The 21843-nt window shown below is 43.2% G+C and overlaps 1 protein-coding gene across 4 annotated transcripts in view; it reads right to left on the bottom strand.

Annotated features, from left to right (window-relative positions):
• The window catches only part of MTM1 (myotubularin 1), a 91257-nt gene that overhangs the window by 46644 nt on the left and 22770 nt on the right, over positions 1-21843 (bottom strand). For 2 of the 4 annotated variants that reach the window (XM_058659245.1, XM_004598546.2), the window contains exons 2-5: positions 21348-21420; positions 17744-17816; positions 15972-16066; positions 1748-1858 (exon numbers count right to left, since the gene is read on the bottom strand). In XM_058659245.1, the coding sequence (XP_058515228.1) occupies positions 1748-1858; positions 15972-16066; positions 17744-17816; positions 21348-21410 (342 nt within the window). In that variant the 5' untranslated portion in view covers positions 21411-21420. Of the gene's footprint in view, positions 1-1747; positions 1859-15971; positions 16067-17743; positions 17817-21347; positions 21421-21843 lie in introns of those variants that run through there. The other 2 variants (XM_004598547.3, XM_058659246.1) reach the window with 2 other exon arrangements.

Here is a 21843-nt window from a genome sequence, read left to right as displayed (position 1 = left end):
CAGCTTTGATCTTTAATAAACTGGAGGGGAAAACACTACAGTGTACTCAGGATCCAAACATAGAGATTAGGCTTTAAGAATCAGTGTCTGCGACCACGAAAAGAAGATGGGCTTTGATTTTGTGGTTTTCAATGGCTTCTTGGGTAGCCCATTGCAAGCCACCTTGTTCAGCACAGGCCTTGTATCCTCTTCCATAGGATGAAGGACTTGGGCTGGCCAGCTGTCAGCACAGGCCTTGTGTCCTCTTGCACAGGATGAAGGACTTGGGCCGGCCAGCTGTCAGCACAGGCCTTGTGTCCTCTTGCCTAGGATGAAGGACTTGGGCCGGCCAGGTGCCAGCAGATTGCAGCACAGCTTAGTTTCTGCATGGTCTTTCCTCAAGTCAAGAACATTTTTACAATTTTTTATAAGTTGAAAAAAAAAGAAACACGAAAAGATGTGGATATGCGACAGAAATCCAGGGTGGCCCCAAGACTCCAAACATTTGCTGTCTTGCCCTTTACAGCAAAGTATGCTGCTACCTGCCCTGGATGGACACTTAAGAAATCTGGAAACTGCCCAGTCTCCGAGTTCTCAGCCTTTGGTGACTGTGTGGAACCTGAAGCTCTGCACTGGAAAGCTTGCACAGACAATTTCTGAGGAATGCCTAGGTTCCGGAAACCTGGACCCCATGACCTCCACTCCTAGAAGGCAGCCTTCTCTTGTCCAGTACCCAGACAGCAGGCTTCCTTGCCAGGGGGCTGTGTTGATTACCTCACTGTATTTGGGTTCTACCTTTGCCATTTCTGGGTAATCTTAGCCAAACTGCATAATTCTTCTAAGCCTCAGGTACTCCATATATAACATGTCATCGCAGAGGCTGGGGTCACCACCAATTAAACACATAGGAGTTAGTCTGTGTTTGAAATGTTTCTTTTTTCATCTGCTTAAAAGGTAGAGTGACACCAAGGAAGGAGGGAGGGAGGGAGGGAAAGAGAATCTGTTGTTTCAGTCCCCAAATGCCAAAAAAAAAAAAGCCAGGGCGGGGCTAGGTTGAAGCCAGCAGCTGGAAATTCCATTGCATTTGGACAACACACGTGGGTGACCATGGCCCCAGCACTTGGGCCACCATCTGCTGCCTCTCAGGACACTTCAGCAGAAAGGCGAACTGGAAGCATGGTGGTCAGGACTCAAACTGGCACTCCAATATGGGGTGCATCCCAAGGAGTGCCTTAACCTTCTGTGCCACAATGCCCAGATATACAGTAAATATATCCAGTTACTGCCACAACAGATCAAATTTTACCATTATTAATTTCCTTCCCTTTATTGCCTTAAAACAAGTGTTACACCACTACCTCTGAAAAATAAGCGAAAGTTATAGATTTTAGGACATATACTGTTCACAGAATACAAGAATACTTCCTTTTATGATATGAAGGTGCCTAGTTAGTAACACAGGGCATGAAATATTCAGCAAACTGAAACAAAAAATAAAATAATTAAGAAAATTTAAGTTTTCTTCTTGCAGAGTCATTCTAACAAACTGAGCAGTTCCTTGAGTCCTCAGCATTTGGGGACTAGAGTCAGTCTCCTGGATGGAAACTGCTTTCCCAGGTGCCTTTGTAAAACCTGAACTGAAGGAAGGAACCATTTTCAGGGCCTTTGGTAGACAAGTTGTTTGATTTTTTTTCAAACCCAGATTAACTCTCAACATTCAACACTAACATGCCTTGTTCTCTGTGTAAGAAAGTCATGAATCTCTTACTTTACAGGTAATATCTAGACCATAGGAGTTTTCTCCTCTACTTGTTGCTCCTCCCATTTTTTCAATTCTTGATATGACACCAAGAGGCACATCAAATATTAGAGTGGAATCCTGCAATGTACAAGAATACAAAAGTCAGTATTTCTATTGGTATAATCAAAATATCAAAAACATACAAATAATCATATGCTTTCGGGGTGTTTTTACCTGGGCCCCTTTACCAAGTTTATGAGCAAAAATATGCTAGAAACTACACAAGAAAGGGCAAGCATTCAAACAGTCAACGGTATAATGAAAATGCATCCCCAGATATCTGCCACTGTGCACTGCCTAGAGGTTAAGAACTAAACTAGGAGTTACCCAATGCCAGGACACCAAGAAATGCCACAGCCTTCTCTGTAGGCTTCTTTCCCACATCAGCCTGTGTTCCCACAAAGCGAATTCCTTCACCATTCTTCAAGCACTTCAGCTACATTCAGGCCATGCACTTTGCTCAAAGTAGTCTTCGCCTAGAATGATCTTTTCCAACTACCAAAATTCTCCCCACATCTTCGGGCCTGTTTCCATAAACAGCATCTCTAATAAGGCCTTGCTTTCAGATTAGAGCAGGCCAAATGAGTCACATCTGTTCTAGCACCTGGCTTCTCTCCGTGTTATTACTGTGAGGTTACATGTCTCAATCCTCGATACAGTCCTAGAATCCGTAAGTGCTGCTTGTCTTGTGCAGAAGAGCCTGAATGTACACCAGCAATGCCCCTCCACTGGTGGCTAGCCAACATGGGGGCAGTGGTCCAGAGCAGCGGCAGCGTGGTGGAATCATGCTAGTGACATGGTACCACAAGCATCGCGGCAAGGAAATAGCAGTAGCTGCCACATAGGAACACCTCATGCAGGCCAACTCCTGCAACAAGGGCTTTCTTTGCATGCATTGCATTCTTTGTTTCCTCCAAATCCCTCCAGGATACAGGAGAAGTATCCTTGTTTCCCAATGTGGCAACCAAGGCTTTGAAAGGTTTCAGTAATTTGCTTAGTAAATGCAGGGCTGGGGTTGACTTTTAAGCCAACAGCTGGCAACAGACATCAAAAAATTCATAAAAAATAGTTTTACTCTTTGATCTAATCATTTCCTTCCTAAGAACTTACAGTTGTCATTCAACAGGAAGAAAGAGCTACATGCATAAAAATGTTCAGTGGAGTCAGAGGTTGAGAAAATCAACTTGGTAGAACAGGCATGCAGCTATTAAAATAATATGCACATGGAAAAGCAAATTGAAATGAAACTAACAAGCATACAAAATATAGTAACAAAATATATCCAAAAGATGGAGGGCTATGCAAGTTTTCATGCAGATTCCTTCTAATATTTTATTAGGTGACTGGTAATAAAGAAAAATTTAAAACACTCATTTGTCAGATACTCAGATTTTTAAAACTTTAAAATTATTAAAATCAAAAGATAAAATAAGGACTGCCTCATAAAACATAAATACAGCTCATGAGATTATTCAGAAAATTCAAAATGGCTAAGACTGTGTGTCCATACCATGGACTACTGCTCTGCAATGGAATGATTACACGGAGCCTCAAAGAACACCTCAAGGGTATCCTGCTGAGCAAGCATAACTGGTCTCAAAAGATTGCATGCTGTACTGATTCCTTTAAAGAACATTTTTAAAGATTTGTGGGTGTGAGAGGAAAACCGACAGAGACAGGAGAACGAGGCAATCTCCCAGCCACTAGTCCACTCCCTAGATGTTTGCAACAGCTAGCGCTGGGCCAGGCTGGGATCAGGCTGGGGCCAGGAGCTAAAAGCTCCATCCAAGGCTCTGCCAGGGCGGCAGGGGGCCAAGCATGGAAAAGGCAAGTACCTTATTAAATGACAAACTGAAATGTGCAGAACGTACGTACCACTCAGTATCACTATACAAATAAGTGAACTTCACACAGTTCACAGAAAAGAGAAACTGATTTAGGCACAGACATGTTTGAATTCAAGCACAGTCTTTTCATAACCCACAATTTGGGGGAATTTTTTGAAAGGCCCTTATGTAGCTGCATATGTGTGCTATATCATCAATACAGTCTGCTTATTAAAAATATACTGTCAGGGCCCGGCAGCGTGGCCTAGTGGCTAAAGTCCTCGCCTTGAACGCCCCGGGATCCCATATGGGCGCCGGTTCTAATCCCGGCAGCTCCACTTCCCATCCAGCTCCCTGCTTGTGGCCTGGGAAAGCAGTCGAGGACGGCCCAATGCATTGGGACCCTGCACCTGCGTGGGAGACCCGGAAGAGGTTCCAGGTTCCCGGCTTTGGATCGGCGCAGCACCGGCCCATTGCGGCTCACTTGGGGAGTGAATCATCGGACGGAAGATCTTCCTCTCTGTCTCTCCTCCTCTGTGTATATCTGACTTTGTAATAAAATGAATAAATCTTAAAAAAAAAAATACTGTCAAGGGCTCAGTGCAGTAGCCTAGTGGCTAAGTCCTCGCCTTGAATGCACTGGGATCCCAAATGGGTGCCAGTTCTAATCCTGGAAGCTCCACTTCCCATCCAGCTCCCTGCTTGTGGCTTGGGAAAGCAGTGGAGGACGGCCCAAAGCCTTGGGACCTTGCACCTGTGTGGGACACCTGGAAGAGGCTCCTGGGTTTGGATTAGCTTAGCCTCAACCACTGCAGCCACTTGGGGAGTGAATCCGCGGAAGGAAGATCTTCCTCTCTGTATCTTATTCCCTCTGTATATCTGCCTTTCCAACAAAAATTTAAAAATTTTTTTAAAGATATATGTATGTATATATATATGTGTGTGTGTGTATATATATATCAAGAACTCTTCTGGTACACTTAAGATTATATACTAAAATTCATGAATGTCTGTGAATTATATTTCTAAATGTCAAATTTTTTATAGAACACCCAGAGTACATTACATGAAAGTTTGATATTATAACATCAAGAAGGAAGCAAAATGCTAACAAACAAGAAAGAAGAATGAAAAGTGGTATGAACCTTACTGTTCTACAACTATGTAGAGGAAATTCTACAGCTTGGCGGGCGCCTTGGCACACAATAGAAATGGGATGGTAAGAGGAACTAGGTAGCCCCTGACCAAAGGAACTGACAGTACAAGGGGCTACTGTCATGTTCTCCCTGAATGATACGTTCAAGATCCCATAATTCAGCAGACCAAACCGGAAGAGTCAGGGATAGAATTAGATTAGCTAGAGTTATCAGTATATAAATGTCATTATGTACTTAAGGATTTTCAAAGGTCTACTTTAACTCAAAATTCTGTATCCCTGTACCCCTAAGTAAAGTAGTTGAGAAGCAAACATTCCAAACAAGCTAAAATACTGCAATCACTATCTGTCTTTTTTTCCATTTATTCATTAATTACATTGTATTATGTGACACAGTTTCATATCTGTCTTGAATACATACTAAGAACCAAGAATTGTACTAGGCCATTGTCCTCACGTGACACATAGCCTGGCTCTATCTGAAAGATAAGGCGCATGTGCCCAAGTAGTCAGGCTACCAGCATACAAGTGCCAACAGTCATAAGCAAAGTTCAAACTGGGAAGTCAGGGAAGAGTAAGTTGACATCTTTTTTATTGGATTCCATGAAGATTCTATGGCAACACCCACATCAAAGATGATGCTCAAGGGACAGAACGATGGTGGCTGGAGTTTGGTCTTCCATAAAACAGTAACTGGTCACAAGAGTTGCACACATGGGAGAGTATTGGGAGTAAAGAACAACAACGATGACCACCACACTGACTAAGTTTAAGCTAGGGTGATGGCCAAGCCCTAGGGAACACTGTAGGGCTAGGATTCAGATGATGGATTCATGGGGTGCCGCAATGAACTAGTGCATTATGAAGATTCATCCAGTGGCGCTGAGCACCTGAACTGGGAAGGAGAGGGCTACCTCCACACTGCAACCATGGAAGCTAATGTTTGAGTATAAGTGAGAGGCTGGGAGGATGTGCACATGCTGAGTGACCAAGGCAAAAAGCCGAGAAGGCAATTAGCACTCAGGAAGAATCTGGGATGACTCAGATCTCTGGGATGGCAGATGGTAGTAACAGCAACAGACACGAAGAACACTGAAAGGGATTTTGGAGAAAGAGCAGCATGGGCCATTTTACGTATGTTGGCTTTGACATATGATAAATTAACCATGTATAGATATTGGAGAGGTAGCTGCAAACACAAAACTGGAAGACACTGTAAGGAATCTTGCAGAGAAAACATTTAGAACTAAATGCACAGCTCGGAGGTTTGCTGCTTTGGTGGCTGGCATTCCTGCTCACTATGAAAGTGGGAAACCTGAGAGCCAGCCTTCACATTATCTTCTCTGCCATCCAGAATCAATGACGACCTGTTAAATCAATCTCAAATCTGCCAACCTCTTTCCAGCTCTACCAGCAGCTTCCCTGAACTGCTGCAACAGACAGTAGTGATCTTTGCATTCTCTGATGCTCCCCTCACAACCTGCCCTCCACAGAGCCAGGGCCATCTTTGAGAGAAGCACATCAAGTGATCTCATAGCACTGCTTACATCAGGGAAAAGCCTTTCAATACTAAAGCTCAAAAGTCCAAATATTAGAGGAAAGTGGGAAGATGTTGGTTAAAGGATACAGAATTTTCAGTTATACAGGAGATCTTTGGTACACCTTGGTGACTATAAAAGAGTAGATTGTAAGTATTCTACCCACAAAACAATGATGTGTGTAAGGTAATCTATTACATAATGGATACATCTGTTAAAACATGGTGTATATAACAGACAGAGCAGGTGAGGCCTATGTTGTCTGGCTACCACTCACTTGTCCTGCCTCTCTCTTGCTATTCTTCTCCACCTCCCAAGTTACAATGTTGTCTCTTCATATTCCCTAGTTTCAGTCCTCTCCCAGCTTCTTCCTACCACACAAGCCCTTGCCTTGCATCCAGGTAACTCAAAGTCAGTTTTCAGACCAAGGTCACGATCATTTTATCTTGACAATTTCCTAGGCTACTCAAGCTTTCACACTCTTGCATTACTTCTATGTGTAATCATCTGAATAATGTCCATTAATCCCTTCAGAATCATAAGCTTCATGCAAGAGAAACTATGTCTGCTGTACTCCTCGCTACATTTTAGCATCCAGCACTGTTCCTGATACACAGCAGGTGCCCAAATGCCTGATGAACAAAGAATGAAAGAACAGGACTACAGCTATACATTGGAAGAGAACTGAAAACATGAGGATCAAGACAAAACTCTAGAGAAAGTACATATTTAGGAGGTACGGATGTAAACATCAGCTGTATAGAAGGCAAAGGGGAGAAGTAGGAGAAAAGAGCCAGGACTTATACAAGAGTAGTCAACAATATCAAACGCTGTGGAGAAGTTAAAAAGTCAAGGACTCAACAAGGCCATTGAAATTGGGCAGTGAAAGAGTAGGTGCAATAGGGGAAGTCATGCCACAAGAAGTTAAGGAGTCAACAGGTCAGAAGTGGAAGCAGAATGCAAGGGCTATGATATAAAGAAATTTGACATGGCCGATGATGTGGAGTAATGGGTAAAGCTGCTGCCTACAGCGCTACCATCCCATATGGGTGCCAGTTCAAGTCCTGGCTGATCCACTTCCCCTCCAGTTCCCTGCTAATTCTCCTGGGGAAAGCAGTGGAAAATAGCCAAGTACTTGGGCTCTTGCATTCAAATAAGCGACCCAGCTCCTGTTCCTAGGTTTGGTTTGGCCCACCCCTGGTAGTTGCAGCCCTTTGGGGAGTCAACCAGCAAATGGAAGATTTCTCTCTCCTGCTCATCCTTTTTTTTTCTTCTTTCTACAGCTTGTCTTCCAGATAAATAAGTAAATCTTTAAAAAAAGTTGGCAAAAAAGAATAAAGAGGACAACTGTCTGGTATGGGAAGGGCTGCAAGAAGCTGTATTAAAGTCTTGAGCAGATCTGCAGAACAGGGCAGAGTGAGAGTAAAACTGATGAAAACCAAAATGTTAAGATGGAGACAACGAGCACTAATGCTACAGAGGAATTCAAAAGGTAAAGGGCTCAGGGAGAAGAAACCATTTTGGAGAAGACATGTAGTGCCTTCCTCTTAGATGGGAGACAAGGAAGAGCAGGGGTGAAAATAGAGATCATTAGGTAGTGAGAAGGATGTGTGTGGGACCTCAGAGAGGAAGAGGACTTTCAACTTTACCAAACAACAAAGGACAAGGTCAGCTAAAGAGAATGGAAAGCTCAGCACTGAAGCACTAAAGTGGCCAGAACAGCAAAGAGACCCTTTCTGAAGTGTGAAAGCCTGAACTTGCAGAGGAACTAATTAATGAGATCCTTTATGTGACTTTAAGCATCAGGGCTCAGGGGCCCACAGAACCTAAAATTTGAGGATTAGCATGGGACAAGGGGCTTAGGAATCCAGGGTAATATTAGGAATTAGGACAAGTAAAAACTTTGAACTTGCAAACAGCATTCATTAAGCAGCAGCAATACAGAAAGGTTTTTAATATCGGAAATTTAAAAACACTGCCTATAGTATAGATCATACATTCCCTCTAATGTTCCCATCCATGGACATTCTAAGACACATTATCATTAGTTCATCTCCTTTAAAATAAACAGAAGTATCAGACAGAAGGATTCAAAAATGCCAAGACTCCAATGCATTTTTTAAAAGAGAAAACTATAGGAATCTTTTTCTGCTTGTGTTACCAAGAAAGTGGGCTATCCTGCTCTCTGGGAAAGGATACAGGTCTGGCTTTGGAAAGCCCAAAAAAGGTAGCCCTGCTTCCTTTCCCAAAGGATCCAGTGCTCATAGATCCAAGGGCAACAAACAACACAGACTACAGACTGAAATGCAATGGCACTTGAAGACATCTGGCTCTTGGGCGACATGATACCCAGCACCTGTATCATGCTCGTTTTGGAAGCAGATATTTGACAGGCAGTGACTAATGGACATGTAGACTCAACTCAATTTTCACTGGTGTTCTAATTAGGCACCAGTGACCCCGCTGCAAAGAGCACTGGACAGATTACTTTAGCCTAGCCCTTCAAAGAAATACCTGTGGAGGGGTTCGGGCCTTGGGATGGGGGCAAGTGCCGCTCCTCAGTGTGGCGGCTGTCGGGGGTGCCCCTGCCGGGTCGGACCCAATGCTGGGGGTTCAAGCCAAAGACACTGCCGCAAGGCAGTGAACAAGTCCTCGGCCTCCCCCAGGGCGGCCAGTGCACCACGTGGTGCCAGGCTCTGCGTGCTGGCCGCCCGGCCAGGGAGCTCTGGGGTATTGGTTGTCTGAATCGCTGCTTAGGTAGCTACTTGAGTCAAGGACACTAAGTCACACTGTCTAAGGTAGAGGCCAGGACAAGTGAGGGACTGAGACAAGCTGAGTCAGAGCAACCACTGGCAGGCGCATGATCTACGGCTAGGAACAGGCCTAGTTGGGGAGGTAAGGGGACACCTTAACTGGGTTGAGGTTCCCACCAAGGGGCACGTGTGCTGGAATGGGGGCTGCATTCTATCTAGGAGACAGTTGCGGTCTCCCGAGACACTAGTGTCGGCTGGGATTGGATGCACCGGGCCAGGCCAGACCCCAACACCATCTGGTGTCCTGGAAAACCGGGGTGGATGTGGGAATGGCTAGGATGGGTCTCAACCCCATACTGAGCCATGTGTGAGCTGTACGTGGGTATGGATGGGCCATGGCTGGGCTGAAACATCCAACAACAAGAACCAGAACGGGGTGAAAGCAAGCCAGGAAAAGCCACTGTTCCTGCTAGGACAGGAGGTGAACTAAATAGGGCTGGCTCAAGGACCCCTTGGTATGCGCAAAATCTGGCATTGGGAGAGGTTCTGATGGAGGAGCCTGGGCAACTCCTCTGGCAGGACACAGTCCCTGCAGGTAAGCGCAAGAAGCATGATAGGAAACAGCCCAGAATAGGCCATGGACAGTTTCCCACTGGCATACATTTGGCATGGGTCAGGGGCAGACCAGGCTGAATCAGTTCATGTCATCCACTGGTAAATCCGAGCACCAGAACAGAGTGTGGATCAGGGCGGGACTGGTTGCGACAAAACCAGTGCACACTATGGAACACTAGGGTGAGGTTGACTGTACTGGATTTGACTGCAGCACCCAACCAGCACACGCGAGATGCAGGAAGGGAGGGGCAGAGCCGGCAGGGGGATTAAGGGGCTGGTCCCCTCGCCAGATACCTACTCCCACTGGAGAGCTCGGGCTGGGATGGGGACAGACCAGACTAAGCAAGGCTGCAACACCTGTGCACCGCACGTGGACTAGATCAGGGAAAAGCCAGGCTAGGCGGATGATTCCTGCTGGTGCAAGCATAAATTAGAGTGGGTGAGGGTTGTTAGGGCTTAACCGCAGCATCAACTAGCAGAAGGTGGCACTGGGGACTAATTCTGTCAAGTCAAACCACAGAACCACCCGAAGAGTGCATAAACCGGGACTGAGAGAGACCTGGGAGGGAAATAGTGGGTTCCCTTCCCTCCTCTTGGGTCAGTAGTCCCTTGGGAGGGTATGAAAACTTAGACGGGGGCTGGGGTGGCTAGACAGAGAGGCACTCAACAACATCCGTGAGGGCTGGAGAGTTGAGTTCGTTAGATGGAACTAAGCTTTAATACCCACTGACAAGTGCAAGAGTCAAGTAGGATGTGGGACAGACTGGACTAGTCTGCTATACATACTGGCAAGCCAGGGTAGGGGGCGGGCCTGGTGGGGGTTATTGGTGGTCGCCCCAACTAGGCTGCAGTTCTCACTGGTTGATGCGGGGGCCGAGTGTGTGCTGGACAGGGCCAGGCTGGACTGCAACACCCATTGGTTCCAGTGGAAATCAGGACTGAGAACAGAACCAACCCAGCGATTGAAACTACCAGCTGATCGTGGTGACGGACTGTGCCGGGCCCTTTGCTTTCTGGAGCATACAAGAATCTGGTCTAGGAATACCTCAAAGTTTCTTTGAAGATCTTCCCAATCGAACTGCTGGACTCAGAGCCCTACCCAGGAAAAGACAGAGGACAGAGCAAGTCAATCAACCACCTCAGCTACATGTTGGCAGCGAAATACTGGGCAAATGAGGACTCTATGATGGACTGTGTCAATCAGTGGACAACCTCATCGAGTGAAACTGGCAGCGATTCATAACTGGAGAACTATTAAGACAATTTGAGCAAGGATCTCGGAGCATGCCCCACATCCGGGACTTGGGGTGGGTGGGAAACTGGGTGGGGCTTCTCCCTCAATATCCCCCATTACCTCAGATACATGATGGAAACAATATGGACATAATACTGTTACCCACTTCCCTGTACCCCCTGAACCTTTTTTTTTTTACCGCAATTAACTATGTAAAGATTGTCAACAAAAATACAATTAAAAAATATATTAAAAAAAAAAAGAAATACCTGTGGTATATTGTCTCTACAGGAGGCCAACAAAAGAACCATCAAACTGAATGGTATTCAAGAACTTTTGGTAATATTTACCTGAAACCTGGATCACTATGTTACTCTTCTAGAGAAAGAATTAAACAACAAATTTCACCTTGAATTTAACCCAGGAAGAATGTGCCATTTTTGCTTATCAAAAGATGAAACTGTGTATTTAACATGTTTTTCATGTATTCAGGAGTCCAAAGCTCACAGTGAAATCTTACTGTCCATGGGTTATGATCGACTCAGCTGGAAGACTCAAGTCCCTCTTCCTTTAGATTATTACACATCCACATCCTGCTATATTTTGGAACGGCAAGTGTGGAATGACCCACAGAGAGAAATACCATTTGGTTGGCAACTACTTCGGAACAGGATTTCTGCAGCTGTACATTGAACAAACAGAAACTTAGGTGATTCCTCAATAAACTTTCTAAGTTAAATATTTCTAAGTAATTTCTGAAGGAGGTTGAACTTGATGATCCAGATTCATTGGGGGATATATAAGGTAACTGCAAAAAGGTTATGGAAAATGGAAATAAAAGTATTTTGGTAACCAAATGGCCAACTTGAGATCATTATTCTCAATGAAACAAGTCAATGCCAAAAGGACAAATATCATATGTTTTCTCTCATAGAAGGCGGCCTTCATGCAAGATACAGGATCAGTAGCCTGTTTTTGCTACATCTCAAGGCGGTTGATACTTTTGCTTTTATTTTCATTCATTCAAAAAAAGTGTTCGTGTTTCGTATTAATCTTATTGTTTTATAGGTCACACAATAGCATCGTTTGCTTCAGGAAGGTCTTTGATTTTTTTTTCCATTTTTTTCAGCAACACATTGGTCATTCAACAACATGTTATTTAACTTCATGTTGCTGTAAATTTTCAATTTTTCTCTCAATTGTTTTTGTTGTATGGCTTTTCATTTAAGGGGATGTATAGTAACTGTGTAATAGAGACTATCATATACAGATGTGAAGATATAATGCAGCGTGCATCTCTACTTACAAATCAAAGATGGACTCTGAATTCTAGAAGCAAAGCTGGTATTCAAGAAGCCATGGTGGTAAAACCACAGTAACCAACCTTTTGCCCTCTGAGCAGCACTAGCAACATAGGCCTTACCCCTCCTGACTCCACTCCCTGAATATACTTTTATTGAGTACCTACTGTTTACTAGACACTGCACTAGCTAGGCATAGATGGTGAAAAAGACTAAATATTTGTTAATACCACAAACATAGAAGCAGACACAAGAGACAGAATTCATTCACCCAGCACGTACTGCTTGAGCCCTTCAGTGTGTAAAAATCTATCCCAAAAGCTAAGAGATCATCAGGAACCAAACAAGCAAGTATCTCTGTCCTCTGAGAGACAACAAAGGAGACAAGTTAAAGAAATACATAAAGCAGGAGATGGAAACAAGTACTCAGAAGAGGACAAGGCATGTAACGTACACCATAAATAAGGGCGCTCCAGTGGCCAGGGAAGGGTTCAGAGCAGTAAGGGTTCACACAGAGGCATAGCACTAAGATGGAGGGATTCCTTCAAAAGGAAAGGGTACCCAGGTTTGGTAAGAATAGTGTATAGAGGATGGGGAAAAGGAAGTGCCTTGGAAGAGAAGTGGCAGGAGCCAAGGCTAGAGGTCAGAAGGAGTTTTACACCACAGAGAGAACAGATGGGCTTCTGTAGGCAACAGGGAGCAATTGATAGTTTTCAAACTGAGGGACCAGCTGGTCAGCGTCACTTTAAGAGAATCATTTTGCAGGCAGTATGTACGACAGAGACTGGAGGCAGGCCATGCAAGCAGGGTCAGAGAGAAAGTCACTGGGACAATCTCAACATGTCATCACATTTCCTCTACTCCCCGCCCTTTGCTCCGGAATTAAACCGTTACGTCACTCCCACTGCACTCTTGACATACCTGAAACAGGTGTCCACTCCAAACTCCCAGCAAATGACAGATCTTTGTCAAACACGCACAATGCTTTGCCTTTTGCAGCAGAATCCACAATTAATGCTCTTGTTTACAAGTTTAACTGAAGAAACACTATGATGATTACATTTTAGGATCTTCTATCATTTAATAGCACTTGTTCTATAGTGTGTTCTGCTATTAGATGCTTGCTTTCATCCTGGGACTATGCTAGCTAATCACTTAAGACATTTATATAAAGCTTAGTGAGAGAAAATACAAGTTAGTAGCAGTGTCAGATGGGTATTTTTTTCAAACACTTGGCATAATTCTATTCTTTAGGGTGCCAAATGGAAACAAAATATATGGAACTCATTCAGCAATCTCTCAATTATAAAAGCAGAGCTGTTCATTCTAAGGTATTCTGAAAAACAGGAGAAACTACACATAATGCCACTTTGTGATATATGTGGGATATAATCTATATATGTATATGATACACATGGGGCACTTTCAGCATGTTTCCTTCTGGTGTCTTTTCTCCAGATCCGTTTTGTTTTATGTAGTTGAGATTAACCTTATGTAAATACTCTTGTCATATCACCACAGTTTGAATATTTTCCCTAGTTCATCATCAGTGACAGCAGAAAACGAAACTGGGTATGTTTGGCAAGTGGACAAGAGTCTCAGAGGGGGAGATTATAATGTTTAATTTTGCTTTTTGACAAATTCTCACATTTATTAGCGCAAAATATCTCAATCTACCATAATCTGGCCCTTGGGAGCTTTAGAGAATAGTGCCAGTTCCTGCTCCAGAGAAAGGCATTTCAAACATTCAAAGATTTCTATCACATCTCCCTTAGTTTTCTGCAGAGAGAACAACATTTATTTTGATCTTGATTCATATTGCCTGGATTCACTTTCATTGGCCTGGTTCTCAGTATGTCTCTATAGTTTGGCAATATCCCACTGAAAACACCGCATCTAGATTTGAACACATGGCTTCAAGTGGGGCTATGATCTCGTTCTGTCTGGCCACTATATTACATGTCTGTGGACTCACTATAGGCATATGAGCATTTTAAGGAGCCATCTTCCATTTCTGGCTCGCAAAAGCTCGGATCCCCACGAGGACAGAGCTTTTCATGCTTTGCTGGCACAACTTACTTTCTACTCAGTAAATGCCCTTTATACAACATTTGATAGCATTAATTTTTATCCAATATCCTAGCCAAGTGATATCACTCCAAACCTCAAGTCTGTCACCTCACACACTGGTTAGTTTAGTGCTTTTCTACATTTTGGACAGCCATGATCTCTATGTGCTTACCCGCCCCGCATGAGGAATGCTGAAGAAGAAGCCCTGCGCAGTAAGATGTCAGCAGCCACCCTTGCTGGCTGGCACGAGGTCTGATACACAGCCCATAACTCCATCTAACAGTGTTCATGCCATCAAGCCCATGTGTCTACCACAGTCTGTCATAAACCTGGATTCCATCAAGAGAATGCATCAATGACATTCTCAATGGTTTTTCTTTTCTACTAAAAGCCATCTATATAAAGCGAGTGCCAATTGTTTCAAAGGCTATTATTGAGAATCATTTTTTGCATTCTGGAACACGAGAATATCTACTCATCTCCAGGCTTATTTAGAAGCCTAAGTATAACGACATGAGGGCTCTGTAAAAGCAGGTTCCCACAGAAGGCAGTAAGGATGACACACAGCACTTTACAGAATTAAGACACAGTAGTGGAAATAATAACAGAAAAAGATCAAAAGATGCAAACTAATCTATATTAAAATTATCCAAACAAAATGGTGAGATACAAAGCAATAAAACAAAAGCTAGATTTCCCAGGTATAACATCTGTAGATAAGCTGCTGATGGGTCATTTTTCCACGTACCTTGGGCCTATTCTGCCTTAACCCATTCCATCAAAATACACCCATACCTTCAGGTCGGCCTGGGCAAGAACAATCCACAACACCTACTATGAGTCCTTTCATGACAATCACAGCCGCTATTTACTTTCTTTCTCCTCTGTGGCATCTCTACACCGTGTTACTATTCCGTCACTGAAACACTGCTTGAAGAGTTAGAAGAAACATTTCTTTGCATTGGGGTAAAAGGCCAATGCGGCAGTAAGCCATACTATAGTTAACCTTGGTACTTTTCACTTGGTACTTTGTAACTGAATACTTGGAAAATGCTAAAGCAGTGGTGGGGAGTATCCAGCCCACAGGTGTAAGGCCCACAAAACCACCTGGTCTGGCCCTGCCAGGACAACCACGGGAGAGACTCAAAACTCAATAAACCTATGGCAGGCTCATTTTTAAGTTGAAAATTTTATATGACCTACTAATGATGTTATAAATATTCAAATGGCCCTGGCTACAAAAAGGTTTCCCACCCCTATTCTAGAGTGTCAGGCTTTTCCAGGAATTCACATCAGCACATTCCTCTGTGATGTTTTGGAAAATACAACTATTCCTGGCTACCATGACACAGACATCTGTACTGCTGGTTAACCTGTACAAATGGTTCTTACTTGTGCTTTTCACAAAGCACCATGATGCTATGCTTAACATTTCCAATCATAAGCACCAACCCTTCCCCACTATCATGAAGGATAAAATTTAGTTTTAAAATTTATTTTATTCCCTTTGTACACAGGTGTTAGTGTTAAATAAGCTTTGCATAAGCAAAAACAAAAAAAAAAAAAAAGAAGAGTTGAGAAGCAAATATATCCCCCATGTTAATCTGCTCCACAGTCAATCTTGCAAGGTGGAAGAGAAACAGTTCAGCATTATCTTTAACAGTTAGGGTCATCTTTATGGTCTTACAGTCTACTTACCGTTTCCAAACTTCTCAAATAAAGACGATAATTTGTGATGTAAACTCTTCCCTTAATGGGGCCATTGAAAGGACATATGTAAATAACTTCTTTGTCTATTAAGATAAAAAAAGTACCCTAAAATAATGGAAATATATACCAAGATACACAACAAATGGTACTACTTTCATATAAACTCTTTGGCTAAGAATAACTACAGTTTAAAGATACGGAGAAAGTGGAAAGCAAGCACTGGCTCGTTCCTACAGCAGTGCCAGGCTGAGGGAGGGCAGCAGAGAAACTGGCAGGGCCACATCACCTCCAGGCACTAGCAAAGCTTCCCTGAGCTTGCCCACAGTGCTGGCACCACCTAGGGCAAGGTGACAAGAGTGGGCTGCAGAAGTGAGGGGGCTGCGGCCGCTATCCTCAGGAGGCTCTGGAAGTGACTTAGTGAGGTACTACAGCCAGTGGGCAGCAGCTTTATGAGACAGTCTCGGGGGCTCACAGACTAAGCACAAACTCCAGCAGCTTCCACAGCCAGGACTGCTAGCAGCAGGAATCCAACTAGAGGCCTCGTCTTTCTTTTAACAGTATGGAGTTTAGCTAGACTCTTCCGAAACACTGAAGTGTTGTACAACAGTTGGCTGACAGAATGTGATACAACTTTGGTAAAATCATAAGGAGAAACTAAATCTCAAGGTTTTTTCACTTATAATAAGAATGAATCTTTCTCTTATCTTTTAAAGGTGTCCTTAATATATCAACGACTTTTAATTTCTTAATGCTTTGGAAATCCCTTTATCCTCAGTTGCTAATGAAAAATACCCAGTAAATCTACTTTCTGGAGTTCAGTTAGTTATTTCCTCAGCAAAACGTCTGGCACTGCTATCCAGTACCAAAACTTCATATGTAACCACTATCCAAATAATAAAATCCCTTGCTCTCATCTAAAAATTGAAGTGGACACATGCCACCAGTTCCCATTTCAAGGCTTGAATTATGTGTGTAAATCTGTGGACATGGAAAAGCTTCTCATGGTGTATGGCTATGTCATTCACAAAGGCACCTTGCTGAAGCTCTGCTGCTTTTAGCAACAGGTTTTAACCATGTAAGCATGCTAAACCTAGACCTTAGTTGATAAACTGGAAAGGTTCAGTGAAATAATATTTGTCATGTGATTGGAGGGTACTGACCCTAACATTAAGTTGGAATTCCCACAGAGTTAGTGGGCGTTACCTTAGATGCCATCAGATGTTCCTGAACTCCGCAGCCTTTCCAAGACGGACACCTTTCTCTTAATATGAACTTATCATGAGTAAATAAGTCAGCACATCAAAATGTTATCTCATCATTACTAAGCTCTGTTTTATGGTAAATGAAATCTAGCTTAAACCAATATGGTCTCCGAAATTTCAAACAGGGAATGCTCAAGTCTAAGTTTATGGTTTTAAAGTATACATTGTACATTGGAAATCTTAGTGAAGTTTTGTTCTAACAACCTTAAATCCTGAGAATTTAGAGCTCCGACGAGGGCCTTTCACAAATATTTCCCTCCTAAACCATTCTCAATCTTTGGTACAGAGACAAGCATATCATTGCCCTTGTGAGCACAAAGTTCTTGAAAGAAGTTTTGATCAAGAAATGAAGGCAGAAAGTTTTCTGCATTAACACTTCTAAAGGAAGCTAGCATATTGGTATAACCCTGAACTCTAAAGAACAAGGAGGATCCAAGCTGCCTGACCCTATGAGACTTCTCATCAAGCCAGACAATGCTGAGGTCAGAGGGTTCTTACCAGTAATCAGTGTTTCTCCTGGAAGTCGAGGAACAGCCTCACTGGGATCACAATTGACTCCATCTTGAGACGTCTAGAAAAGAAACAGGCATAAAAAGAGTATCTGTGGAGTTTTTCTGCAACTAGGAATAGAAGCAACCAAAAACAAGCTTTTTGAGGAAAAGGGTGAGAAACTCACCATTTGAAAAAACTGGCACAGAAAATTCCACTTAAAAAATATATATAGGGCCCAGCGGCGTGGCCTAGCAGCTGAGGTCCTCGCCTTGAAAGCCCCGGGATCCATGTGGACGCCGGTTCTGGTCCCAGCAGCTGCACTTCCCATCGAGCTCCCTGCTTGTGGCCTGGGAAAGCAGTCGAGGACGGCCCAAGGATTTGGGACCCTGCACCCGCATGGGAGACCCGGAGGAGGTTCCAGGTTCCCGGCATCAGATTGGCGCAGCACCGGCCATTGCGGCTCACTTGGGGAGTGAATCATCAGACGGAAGATCTTCCTCTCTGTCTCTCCTCTTCTCTGTATATCTGACTTTGTAATAAAATAAATAAATCTTTAAAAAATATATATATATAACTGGGAGCCTGGCACGGTAGCCTAGTGGCTAACATCCTCGCCTTGCACGCAATAGGATCCGATATGGTCGCAGGTTCATGTCCCAGCAGCCCACTTCCCATCCAGCTCCCTGCTTGTGGCCTGGGAAGGCAGTCGAGGATGGCTCAAAGCCTTGGTACCCTGCACCCACGCGGGAGGTCCGGAAGAAGCTCCTGGCTTCGGATTGGCTCAGCTCCGGCTGTTCTGGCCACCTGGTAAGTGTGAATCAGCAGGCAGAAGGTCTCTCTGTCTTTCCTCCTCTGTATATCTGACTTTCCAATAAAAATAAATATTTAAACATATACATATAAAACTGGCATCAACACTGATGAAATGTTAACTTCTAGTCTGTATTTTAATAATATTAACAGATTTTTAATGACAATTTTTAGTTAATACTCCTAAAAGCTTTCAGGGAAGTTACAAAAGTAAATATTAACTGTGCTCTATAGATATAAGTATATTGTAGTAGCTTCCATTTTTCAATATTAAACATTTAGTCATCCTCTGTGAAGAGGAAGAGTGAAAACATCAATTCCACGGGGCTTTAGTTGAGTAAAAACACAGTGAGTAGGCAGGATTCTCTGCCAATGCCAGAAGCAGGTGTTAGTACTTGCAGGGTTTCTTATGTTCCTGACAGATTTCCTCGCTCTCCTGTTGCCAAGAGCCCTCCCTTAGATAACAGCAAAGAGAGCTGACCTGGGTCTCAGAAACCACTTCTAATCATTCTTGCCAGTCTGCCTCTCTGGGCCTGCGGACTTTCAGGGTAGTCCCAAGGCCTGACCTACTCCATTCTCACCGCACCTGCCGTGCCTGGCAGACAAAGGCTTACCTACTAAGGTCCCCAGGCGGGTCCTAAGAACCTGCCTCACCACAGCCAGCCACTGTGGCCCGGTGACAGCATCTCCCACGTTACTGCTGCCCAGGTAGACGGGCACCAGTGAGGGGTGTGTGTGTTAGTTTTATGACTCATGGGGCACACTGCTGACACCTGCCTGGGTAAAAGGCTTTGTTTTGCTTTGCTTTTCCCCAGCAATATTCTGCATCCAACTTTTTGTAGCTGCTTTCTAAAATCTCATAGCAATCACTTCATGTGTGAAATTAATAAGGCCTTCCTCAGGGGAGTTTTGTATTAGGTGAAACAAAATAGATGAGCATACTTTTATGAATTGTCAGGGGCTATGCAAATCAAAGAATTATGAAACAAAAGAAATGCAAATTGTATATTTAGGGGAGACAAAAGAAGAGTGGTAGCTGTGCTGGATATTTTACTTTTTTTTTCTTCTTAATTGAGACACAAAGTTTAAAGATTTATTTATTTTTATTGGAAAGACAGATATACAGAGAGGAGAGACAGAAAGATCTTCCTTCCGCAGATTCACTTCCCAAGTGGCTGCAATGGCCAGAGCTGAGCTGATCAAAAGCCAAGAGCCAGGAACCTCTTCTAGGTCTTTCCTGTGGGTGCAGAGTACCAAGGCTTTGGGCCGTCCTTGACTGCTTTCCCAGGCCACAAGCAGGGAGCTGAAAAGGAAGTGGGGCCGCCAGGATTAAAACTGGCACCCACATGAAATCTCCGCACATTCAAAGTGAGGATGTTAGCCACCAGGACGCCATGCTGGGCTCAAGAAACAAAGTTTAAATGCTTAGGCACTTTAAAACATGTTTTAGTACTTGTGAAGTAAGCGTTTTAATTAGGAAGGCAGGATAAATTATTGGCACCCAGAAATACCTTCCTCAATCACAAGCCAAAGCATACATGTTACACTAAGACTGGAAAGAAATCACTGCTATTCCTACACATTGCCTCTCACTAGCTAAAACCAAGTACAACGAGCAAATGTAACAATACAGATTCTACATACTACCACACTGGGTCAAAAGAAGGCAGCAAACTTCACAAAAGAAGGAAAACAATGTTTGATCAACACAGGATAACATGGGATTAATACTTCAAATCAGAGCAGCTCCACCTAAGGGCTTCCTAGGACAACCTTAATGTCACTCTTGTGCCACAGGAAAAGCCCTGCAGACACCCAAAGCAGAAAATACAAAGGAGAAGACTGTGAAATGTGATGACATAAATGAATCTCTGTATTTCAACAAGAAAAGCAAAATACCACAGTTAAAAAGGACAACAATAAACTAGGGGAAAAATAACACATTTTAGAGTTGAGGAATATCTAACATTGGTAAGGAAAGGATCTTTGCCAAACAACCTAAAGGGCAATGGGTAAAAGACATTTCACAAAAGAAACACAAATGTGTCATAAAAACTTTTTTTAAGTCAATCTTGTTAGTAATTAAGAAACAGAAATAAAAAGATAGCTTTTTGCTCCCTTCTGACTGCTCACTTGGTCATCCCTATTGCTACTGGTAGGAATATCAGTTAATATCAGTTAAAGAGATAATGTTGAAAGCTTAAAAGGCTATGACTAAATGTTAAATTCAAGCCTTCATATGTGTGCATATATATATCCACTATATATATTATATATAAACATATAAAATCTCCTAATTATACATTTTACTCTGGGTATTTTAGTCATTTTGTGTTAAGGCTGTATTTTGGTTACACAATGACTTTATCACCATAATTGGAAAATAATGACAATATTTAGGAAGGTGTAGCAGACTATTCAATCGACCTTGGCCTTCTAACAGCTACTTCAGAAAGCTTTTGGGAAGAGGATAGCCTGGGGTCTGGAAGTACCAGTAATTCATGAGACAAAGGTTCTCAGAAGTGAAGTTACCTGGAAGGATTTACAAATGCAAAGCTTCACACACACACACACACACACACACACACACACACACAGACAAACACACTCACCATCCTATTTAGAATCTTTCCTAGAACAAAGTTGGACAAAAATAAAAACATATACAATACACACACAGACACACATCTACACACACTGTGAATGAGAATGAAACACATAATCCAATAAACCTCAAATGATCTACTATTCAAATAATGAAAAGAGAGATGCGGAGAGAGAATTTGAAAAGTTGACTTACACTCTGAACAGGTTCATTGTCTGAGGTGTGTGAATTACATTTAGGAGCTGATGCAGAAGCCATACTGGAAACTCTGCCAAGAAAAACAACATTTAGTAACAACTGAGTTCACTTATCGTTTCGAACATATTTGACATTGAGGTTTCAGTGCTGCAGCTGAGAACAAACAGTACTACTTCACAGGTGTCTTTGCGTACAGGCTGAGCTTCGCTCAATAGAAACGCTGGGGACTCCAAGTGTTTCCCACTTGGGAAAGTTGCACAGACTTGACCCACTGAGCATCCCTAATGTGCACCTCTATGAACCAGTGCCACTCAGCCTCTGCTAGCTCACAGTGGGAAAGAACTTAAGTGAGCAGAGGCAGGATGCAAAGACTCCAACAAGAATGGCAAACGGGAGCTAAACACAAAGTGGAACTCAGAGGACGTCACACGGATTCCAGGAAGGTTTACTCCACAGCACAACTAGCTTCTAAAAAAAACCCTTAATGCTTAGC

This window comes from Ochotona princeps, chromosome X, assembly GCF_030435755.1.
Source record: "Ochotona princeps isolate mOchPri1 chromosome X, mOchPri1.hap1, whole genome shotgun sequence".
In the NCBI taxonomy this organism is placed as follows: Eukaryota; Metazoa; Chordata; class Mammalia; order Lagomorpha; family Ochotonidae; genus Ochotona; species Ochotona princeps.
The sequence above is the reverse complement of the archived record's forward strand: the minus strand, read 5'-3'. Positions and strand labels throughout refer to the sequence as shown.